The sequence below is a fragment of the Marmota marmota genome, unplaced genomic scaffold (genome assembly GCF_001458135.2).
Source record: "Marmota marmota marmota unplaced genomic scaffold, marMar, whole genome shotgun sequence".
Taxonomy (NCBI): domain Eukaryota; kingdom Metazoa; phylum Chordata; class Mammalia; order Rodentia; family Sciuridae; genus Marmota; species Marmota marmota.
The window spans coordinates 45,363,850-45,374,800 of record NW_026000229.1 but is presented as its reverse complement, the minus strand read 5'-3'; the positions used below and the strand labels follow the sequence as shown (position 1 = coordinate 45,374,800).

At 35.4% G+C, this 10,951-nt stretch overlaps 1 protein-coding gene across 1 annotated transcript; it reads right to left on the bottom strand.

The window, feature by feature from the left end:
* Positions 1–9,542: 9,542 nt before the first annotated feature.
* On the bottom strand, positions 9,543–10,484 carry LOC107137680 (olfactory receptor 4F15-like). The gene has a single exon (XM_015480141.1). The coding sequence runs from the start codon at positions 10,482–10,484 to the stop codon at positions 9,543–9,545; it is 942 nt and encodes a 313-aa protein (XP_015335627.1).
* Positions 10,485–10,951: the final 467 nt, after the last annotated feature.

Below are 10,951 nucleotides of genomic sequence, written 5' to 3'. Positions count from 1 at the left end.
ATGAGAAGTACATTGTATTTCTTGCTCAGTGCATCCCTGCAGGTCATTTTCAAGTATGATTACAAAGTACCCTAGATCACAATTTCCATTTTGCTCATGTTTTCCATATGCACAATAATTATTTTGTAATAGTTTTCTAATACTTATAGTGAGGTTTTAATAAATCTTTAATATAATTCTTTCCACTGTCTTTTTAAAGAGCTTTTGAAGGCATAATTGACATTTAATAAACTGGAGACATTTGAAAAAAGGTGTTAAAAGAAAAAAGAAGGGCAAGTCAAAAAACTTAACTCATCAAAAGTGAAATATACACACTTATCAAAATGAATATTCTGATTTAAAATACGTATAATAAAATATTCCCCATAAACAGTTTTTCCAAGTCATAAATGAATCTGCCTCTTCTGCAAGAAAGATTTGTCTTTAATGCACAGCTATAAAATGTTTACTCTTTTTATTTTACCAGAGTGAATCCAGAGCAACAATGTAGATATATTCCAGATGCAAAAATATATTTCTTCTACATAAATCTATTGTTAAATGTATATGTAAAAGGAGAATTAATTGAATCAAAGTCTACTTGCAAAGTATGTGAAAAACTGTTCATCGAATCATTTAAAATAGGGGAGTTAGCTACCAACAGTGCCCCCAGATGCTAAATGCACATTTATATCATTATATACTGTATTTCCGAATATTTTGAATTCTTCCATAAGAATATATTTTTTCAAAAACTGTATATTCCTTGGCCTGAGCAATGCCCCTATTGTCATACCTTGATGGGCTCCTGGCTCTTATTGGTAAGACAGGTATCATCTTAGGGAATAGTTTAAATGATCATTATGTGACAGCTAGCCCCTCATGGGATATAATAAAATTATAAGCTCATTTGTTTTTAAACTATTCAACTATATTATTTCATTTTCTCTCCTTGAACTATTTATATTTATATACCAGAAAGCCCCAAGTTCATTTTTTAAATTTTTTCCTTCTTTCTGTTCCCCCTGCCTCCCTCTCCTGTTCTCCTTCCTTTCTTCTCTCCTCACTCCCTTCCTCATTTCCTTCTTTTTTTCTCCCTTTCTTTCTTTGTCTCCTTCCATCTCAATTTCAATGTTTTTTCCCTTACCATTTTTAGGTTAGAAACTGGAAGATTCCAAATTCAACAATTACCAGATATTATATGCCAGCTTTGTATTAGGCACATTGAAAGAATCATATTTTAATAAAACAGCATTTATTGCCATTTTGCAGATGTGAAAACTCGATTTTCCCATCATATGGCTAGAGAGCTGCAGAGCTGAAATAGAAGCTAGGTCTGTCTGACTTCAAAGTCTGCAATATAAATTTCATGTTAGACATGGCTTTTGATAGAAATCTTGATTTTGAGAGGACTAAGAAATTAATAATATTTGTGAAATAAGACATATTTTTCTATGAGGAGATAATCAAAATAAAAATAAACTTACATTGCATATGGAAGTAGAGAAAGAAGCTAATTATATTTTAAAATAATTTTAACTTAACCATTTCTTTTCAACTTGACTATACATTATCCTACTAATTATAGTACCTGAGTATTTCTGCAGCTTTTTGCACTTTGAGCAAAAGATACAAGTCATCACAATCCAAAAAGAACTAGAAAAAATTAAGGAAAATTAAATTACCTGTAAAACAGCTTCCCAAACCTGGGGGTCTGGGAGTTTGTAAGAGTGTAGAAGGACTTTGTCTTTTGTTACTTTATGAAACTGCTGTAAAGAGTCCAGAAGTCTCAGGGACCAGTTGGGGAAAAAAAAAAAACTATATTATTTTCTGATAGCACAGCAACTAAATAATAGATTTAGCTGTGAAAAACTGCTCAACAAAAAAACAAAAAAAAATTATATTATTGGATGGGAGGATGCAGTGTAAGTTTAAAATCAGATCATTTGTGATTTACTTACTCTACAGAAGTCAGCTCTGACACCAGATTTTCATAGGATGATTACCTTACATTCTACTTTACATCTCAAGCCAAGTCCAGTTTTCTTTACGAGGTGATCCGTGTTGGTGACAGTGTGTGCACCTCAGTGTGATACATACACACTGTGAAGAATAGACCTGGGCTAGAGACTTTCCAGTTGTGCTTTTAAATAGGGCCAAGTATGTGGAGAGACTTTTGTTTACATGTTCCTTGGGGATCCTTAGCTTTCAGCCCTCCCTGATTTGAAAACTCATTATGTGATACCGCACCATTTTCAATGCTAGGTGCAAGTTAGACCAAGTTACAATGTAAGAAAAGAAATTTTAAATAGAAGATAAATTATTTTGGCCCGGACATAGGGGAATTGTACATTGTTGGTTGCCATGTGAAGTGGTAGAGTTGCTATGAAAACAATGTAGAAATTCCTCAAAACATTAAAAATAGAATTATCCTGAGACCCAGCAATCTCTACACTGGGAATATATTTTGTAGAAATGGAATAAGTATTTTGAAGAAATATATAATTTTTCATGTAATTTGAGGTATTATTCTCAATAGCCAAGATACAGAATCTAAGTGTTCATGGACAGATGAATCAATAAAGAAATTGTGTGTACATATAATGGAGTACATATAATGGAGTATTATTGCCTGCCATTTCCGACAACATGAATAAAAATTTTAAGGGCATTATACGAAAGTGAATTAAAACCAGTTGCAGAAGGTCAAATGCTGCATGATTCTATTTCTGTGAGTAATCTCAAATGGTGAAACTCATAGAAGTGGACCACAGGATAGTCGTGTCCAGGGGCTGGGGAGGAGGAAAAAAAGAGAGGCATTAATAACTATAAAGATTTAATTATGACAGATAGATGAGTTCTGGAAATCCACCATACAACATTATGTCCAGATTAAATAATATGGTATTGTACACTTAAATATCTTTTAAAAGAATAGATCTAATGTTGAGTTCCTACAAGAGAAGCCAAAAAAACAAATAGCAAAATAACAAAAATTAGTACCCCCAACCCAAAATACCATAAATCAAATCAAACAAAACCAAAGGGACCCAACGGAACTCTGGCAAGTGCTGGATATGTATACTATCTTGGCTGTGGTCATTGTTTCTCAGGTGTGTGCACAGATTAAACTCATCACACTGTACACAATAATTATATGCAGCCATTGTATATCAGTTTTATCCAAATGCTATTGTTACTTCTGAGCTTGGAGCAAATTCATCTGTTAACTATTTCTATAAAAAATGATAAGGGTATATATAGTTGTCCTCACTTATCCACAATTTCACTTTCCACAGTCTTAGTTCCCCACTATAAACCATGGCCAAAAAGAAAGATCAACATAGGACAGTGGACACTTTGAGGGGAGAGGAGAGAGCTCCAATTCACTACTGCAGTGCACTCTGACAATTGTTCTGCTTCATTAATTATTGCTGCTAATCTCATCATGTCAATTAACTCTATCGTAGGTGAGTATGTACAGGAACAAACAAAGTTATGAAGGTTTGTTGGTTTCAGACATCTGCTGAAACCAACAAACCCTCATCCTTCTTTGAAAGGGGGACTACTGAACATATATCTATCAAAGGAGATTTTTTCCCCTTGTGTTTCTTGGCTTTCCATTTTTATTTTCAACTAGTTTGATGTGAAATGTATGATTATCCTCTGCCTTTTGCATCTTTTTTTTCTGATCCAGCTACCCTCCTCCCTCATTCTCCCTCACTCTCTATCATTGTTTCCTTACTACTTTCATTTGTTTTCTCACATATTTACATGAACTTATTTGCTCTACCATCCATTATTGTAACCTGAGGACTAGGGTCCAAAGTCATCTCAATAAGAGAACCTAAGGACTCAAGGCTTTCTCGCAGGCTGGGACTCTAAAAACCTTCCTGGCACTGCCTCATTCAACCAGAGCCCTTGGGATCTTTCAGATGTGAAAATGCATAAACAATGGTATATGCCTGTGCATGTCCCATAGCTATGAAGTGAAGGAGCTATGAGAGGCAGCATCTGGGCAAGGATGTTGGTTTAGAGAACTGGAGGGAGTATAGGATTTCTGTGAAACTTGAAGAAGTAGTAGGACCTTAGTGATGCAATAAATCAATTCCTTACAATGTGTAAATGATGATGTAATATTTTTATTTTTGTCATGATATAATATACATGTAATAACATGAAAAGGTTTAAGTCCAAAGGTCTAGAACTAAACATGCACATTTGGAAAACTATCATACCATCCAGATATACAACAGTCCCGGTAAACCCCAGACTTTCCTTGTAGTTAACCAAGCCCCACACTCTGACTCAGACAACCAAGAATCTGATTTTTGTTCCTACAGTTTTGCCTTACTTTTAGTTTTTAAATGTGCCTTCATTGTATCTACTTAAATTGCACAGCATGATGTTTTGCTATTTATTTTAGTAGTAAATGTTTTCTGTACTCAAACAAATTAGCATTATCCATCACTTTACATAGAAACTGTATTGGTGAGAGCACCTACAAATCTTCAGCACATTTTTGGCATGCAATAACCAACTTAAAAACTATGGTCTTCATGCAATACATGACTTCTGTAGATTCATTCATCCTAGCAGTACATTTTAAAATTTGATACTTCTACCTATTTCTTCCCCAACTCTGCTTTTTGTAATCCCATTTCTCCGCTCTTGCTATTTATTGATTTTGTTAAAGTGTCTGCATATAAACGAGATTATATGTTAGTTTTCTTTCTAATTCTGATTTATTTCATTTAGAATAATGACCTCCAGTTTCATCCATGTTGTCACAATTATATCCTTTATACATGCCGAATAGTATTCTATTGTTTTTATATGTGCCACATTTCCTTTATCAACTAATCCATTGATGGATACAGGTTAATAATACAATGGCTATTGCAAATAATGCTGCAATGAATGTGAAACACTGTCTCTTGGAGATGTTTATTTCCTTTCTTTGCATATTTATACAATAGTGAATGCTACATCATATAGTAGTCCTATTTTTAATTTTTGATAATTCTTGATGCTTTGATGCCTACCAACCATATCCAAGAGTTCTCCTTCTACATACTCAACATAACTTAATTACTCTCTTTAACATTTTTTTTTTCTGTACTGGGGATTGAACCCAAGACACTGAGATGCTAGGCAAGTCCTTTACCACTGAGCTATATCACCAGAACTTTATATTTCAAGATATATAAAGCCTGGCTTGGTACTGGGGATCTTCCTGCCTCAGTCTTCCAAATACCTGGGATTATAGGTATGTGCCACTTTGCCTCATTTGACATTTCACTCTGTTTTTTTAATAACAGACATCCTAACAAGTAGAGGGTTTTTTGTTGTTGTTGTTTGTTTGTTCTCATTGTGGTTCTGACTTCCAGAACAACCCAGAGTGTTCCCTTTTGAATCTAGGTTTCTTCACTTGAGATTCATTTATGTGCTTGTGTGTGTTAGTAATTTCTAGTCATTGGTGATTCACATTCAATTCCATGCGTGATTTTTTTATTCATTTTCCACTTTAGGACATTAAGGTTATGTCTAATATGTAGTGGCTAATTTTAAAATTGTGTGAATACTCATGGAATTGTGATACATATTGTTTTCTTTTAAATAGGTAAATGACTAAGAGTGGGTTTGCTGAGTCAAATGGTTTATTTGATGATATAAGTCCTTTTAAGAATTATGTTCATAAAGATGAAAGGCATGGCCAATATACATATGATGTCCATAACCATATATGTACAAACATATTGATGCAACTCATTAGGAAGTTTTCTGAAATCAGTATGGGCTTATCATAATGCTGTGGAAAACTTAACATATTCTATCACAAATAGAATTTGTAATTGACAAAGTTGACAACATAAGACTGGAATGAGATAATTTCAATGTAAAAGCACCCAGTTTTCCCCAGTGAAGTCAAAGGAATTTAATGAACATGTTCATGGAGCATAGCCTACTTCCAACTGGATTCATCAGATGACAGAGCCCAGGAAGGAATGGAAAGAAAGACAGCTGGGCATTCACAGTGATCCTCCATCCTCAGTGACAGTTTTGACCACCTCAATGGAGACAGTTCTTTCATTTTTCATTAATCTCAGCACTGTGGATTATCCCACATCCCAGGTCTGTTTTCTAATTCTCACAACTCTCTTTGAGAGATGTTACTTGTGCTTTGTATTGGTTTACATTTGGCTGAATACTTGAAATTTAATTCACATTAATAATCAAAGAAAGAATTCTATGGTGATTACTTGATTAAGAAGAGGTGCTGGAAATTCAAGATGGAGAATTGGAAGAAGGCTGCGTTTCCAGATTTCTGTGGTTCTTGATGCAAAAAAAAAAAAAAAATATATATATATATATATATATATATATATATATATATATATATATACTGCTTTTCAGCAAAGTGGGTAAAAAAGAGAAATCACTGAAATTTAGTAATAGACAGTAAGAGTCTCTTAGATTCATAAATTTGGGTACACTCAGCAAAGAACAAGAAAGCTTACATTGGAGACAAGTAAGTTACAATAGAGGGAACATCACTGTTCACCTCAGAGTGGAAGGATAACACAGAAAAAGAAACAAAACAGACAACAAAATTGGCATGGAAAAACCTGTAGAAACAGAAAAGCAACGTGGACTTAGCTGATCCAGAGGCTGTATAGCAAACTGGTATTTAAAAAGTGCTCTGTTTTTCAACTGGCAAGCAGAGAGCTGAGGTATGAGCACTGCTGAGGAGCCATGCTGTATGTAGCTTGCTGCTGTGGGAGCCCAGGACATCATAGCAGACATTGCCAGACTATCTCTACAAGTGCAACCATGTGGTAAGGCATGTATGTGGCAGAATGTTAGTGAAACAGGCACAAAGAAGATTGTACAAAGGAGGATTCAAGCCAGAGATATGGAGGGGAATATAACTGGCCTTTTCCTTGAGCATGGCGACCCATATGACGAGCTAAAGAGAGTTAGGAAATTGAACAGATGAGTGTGAATACACTCAGGGAGTAAACCTGGGAAGGTCATATTCATGGATGGCAAAGTGTGTAAGACTTGTGGAGGGTTGGTTCCCCAGCTCCTGGTGAAAAATTCTTGAGAGATTCCTCAGATCCAGACAACCACCTGAGATAGGCATCTGCCTGTCCTAGGGGTGTAGTGATCTAAACTATCCAGAGAGGATATCACCTAACAAAGTTCCTAAGACATGATTAGCTCAGCCACTGAAGCCCACCACTTAGAATTCTGCAGCAGCCGCACACAGGGAGTGCATCCACCTGGTCTGTCCCAACAGAATGCCGATTGATAATATTTCCCATTCCATCATACCTTATCCTACTGAGAAGGGAAGTTGAAAGCCATTCAGTCCTAGGCCACTTCAGCTGGTGGCTCAATGAGCAACACAAAAAGAGAAAGAGTTTAACAACTCCTAGCCTTTGCTCTGAGGGATACGCAGCCCAAGAAGAAATGGAAAGAAGGGCAATGAACCTTTATCCTCAGTGACAGTTTTGCCACTTCAATGGAGATAATTCTTACTTTTTTATTAAGAATCATTTTTTCTTTTCTTCCTTTTTTTCTTTTGGGGTTCTTTCAGTGTTGATTGATTTGTGGATATATATATATATATATATATATATATATATATATATATATATGCATATATACATACACATACACATATTCACATAGATGTAGATATTTATCTATGTTTATTTCATTTTCTCATTTTTAGCATTATAATTTTTTTCTCTTTGTTTTGTCTTTTGAAGGTTAAGGATTTTCATGGGGACAAATGCATGGAGTACTGTATAGATAACATACGTTAAGGTTGTCTGAGTGGCAGGCCACTCCCCTCATGCAAGGTGTATGAGTAGCAAACTGCTTATCCCATAGGCACAGCCCTGGGTGTGAGGCCATGTGTTGCAGTCCCAGCCCTTGCTCCACAGCCCACTCTTCCATTGGTCACTGCATGAACAGTTGGCCAGAATTGTACTGGTGGCTGCCTGTAATCTGCTTAGCTACTGCCTGTGTATATATCCATGGTAACTGCTCAATAAAATTAGACCTGCTTCCTGCTTGGTCTCCAGAGGTCTTGATTAGTGACTCCACAGCCACACTCTCCTCTATTCTGTTCCATGGACTTCCTCTCTGGATGAGAGAGCCCATGCAGACTTTTTTTGTTTATTTTTGTTCTCTTTTGCTATTGTTTATTTCTCTTATTTTGGTTTCACTCATTTCAGGTGCTATATGGGATCACAGGAAGAGCAAGAGGACAGGCACACTTGTGTCACACAACCAAATCAGCGTGCAACGTCAGACCGGTCCCTTCATATGCTCAAATGCACATAGCTCACGCCCATAGCCCATGGATGGCTCGCAACAGATACTATTGCACAGGATTATGACTATAGGTAGAAATTATATACTTTATATTTGAGAAAGCTTGAAGAAAGGAATTTTAGATTTCACCTCAAAGAAAGGAGAAATGTTTGTGGAGATAAATACATTGCATCTGATTTAAACATTACAAAACATATATACATGTCAGACATTACATGGTACCCCATTAACATGTACAACTTTTGTTTTTATGTATCATTTAAAAAGAATAAAAGTGGACAAAAATTGAATTAAATAAAAAGACGTAAGATTCATATGTTTAGCCTCAGACAGAATATTGAAACTAAGTAGAGTTATTTTGATTTTTAAACAATAAAAGGGGGAACAATGTGGAAGATAGTTTATTATGCACAATGCCATAATTTAAAATAAACACCCAGTGTGAAAATCATAGGAATCAGTTTAAGAATATAATATCAACAAAAGGAACGGTGCTGCTCTGTGTGTTGGTCAGTGTCCCAGACTGGGATGTTCAAAACCAGATTTCTGATTGCACACTATGTAGTGTTCAGTTGTACAGTGGATCCCTTTGGAGGCAAGCTCACATCTGAGGTCCTTTCTTTAAAATTTCTTCAATCCCAACCTAGTATTGTTTTATTGATGGAATGGTACTTCCAAATTCATACCTTACTTTTTGAGTACACATTTAAAGGGCATGTTAACTAAAGAAGGACGGAAATAGACTAATGTCAGATTCCTATAACTAGATACCAAAACGGTCCTCAAAATACAAATATATGTCCCTATATCAATGTTATTGTTTTATGCATACATAAATATTAAATGATCCTTACTATATTAAAAATTCTTACAAAAATTACATTTTAATTGGGTATATTTATTAAATTAAGTAATAGAATAAAGTACAGAATGAAGGAAAACAAACCCAAATCAGTGTAGAATATAAATTTCTTCACTTGCCAAAGAAAATAACTGTAATAAATCAATTCTCCTCTTTAGATGTAAATAGTTTTAACTCAATGAGACAGGGAAATAATAACTTATATCAGTAGGTCTACAAATATACACCAAACATTGGAATTCATAAAACTTTCAGATTTTTTTTTCAGGACTAACCAAAATGTGAACATCACCAAAAAAAGTGTTACTAGCTCTTAAGATATGTGAAATTATCCATATTGAGCTCTTATAAGTTATTTGGATATTTTCGGCAGACCCAGGAGCTGACTAATCAGTTTCCTCATTGCCAGCTTCATGTCTTTGTTCCTCATTGTGTAAATGGCAGGATTCAGGATGGGGGTGATCAGAAAGTCCACAATGGCAAGAAACTTATCCACTGGCACTGTGGGAAATGGCCACATATAAACAAAGATGCATGGTCCAAAAAACAAAACCACCACAGAGATGTGAGCTGAAAGGGTGGAGAGGGCCTTGGACAAACCACCTGAAGGGCGTTTCCATACAGTAAACAGGATGAGGATATAGGAGATAATCAGCAAGAAGAAGGTGCCTATGGAAATGAATCCACTGATAGCAGTTACCAAGAATTCCATTCTATAGGTATCTATGCAGGCCAGTTTGATAAACCAGGGAAGATCACAGTAAAAACTATCTATCTCATTAGGACCACAGAAAGGTAAATGGACAACAAAAGCTACTTGAATTACTGAGTGAATGATACCAATAAGCCAAGCACCAGACAGAAGCAAACTGCACATCCGTGGGCTCATGATAGTCAGGTAGTGGAGGGGCTTGCAGATGGCCACATATCTGTCCAAGGCCATGGCTACCAGGAGCACCATCTCAGATCCACCCAGGATATGAAGGACAAAAATTTGGATGAGACACTCCTGGAATGATATGGTTTTATCCCCAGAATAAAGGTCATGAATCATTTTAGGAACTGCTAAGGTGGAAAAACACAAATCAATAAATGAAAGGTTAGCTAAAAGAAAGTACATGGGAGAATGTAAATGAGCATTGAAGGTCACTGTAAACACAACAAGGGTGTTTCCCAGAATAATCGTGAGATAAAACACTGTAGAGAAGGCAAGGAGGAAATGCTGCACTGGTCTGTAGTTAGAAAGTCCCAGCAATATAAATTCAGAAACTTCAGAGAAATTGGATTCATACATTTGGTTCTCTTTCTTTTTGTGTATGTGTGCTACCTAAAACATCAAAAACAAATCAATAAGAAAATAATTAATCATCAATAAATATTGTAACAGATTTAAATTATTTTATAAGGTAGAATAATTAAAAAGGAAATCTTCAAAAATATCTATAATATATTTTGAAAAATCAGTGTATTTATTATCCATTCAACTACTACTCACCATGAGTGCATACAGTATGCCAGGGACTATGTCAAGTTCTGAAGTAGAAGTAAAACATTGATTCTGGCCTCAGCAGATTTGTGGGCTAATGGTGCATCTAGGTATTAAATATCTTTAAATGTAGATAAGACACTGATAACTGATTGAAGAGAAGAACTGAGTACTACACGAAAACAAGTGGCTTAACTCAAGGTGGCTGCTTTGACTGAATTAACTAGAAAGTTACTATACTAAGAGTAAGTATAGTCCATATTGTGAAATGTTTG

What these genes read in the sequence shown, in the direction of transcription:
- LOC107137680 (XM_015480141.1), bottom strand. Translation starts at nt 10,484, where the DNA reads ATGTATGAATCCAATTTCTCTGAAGTTTCTGAATTTATATTGCTGGGA.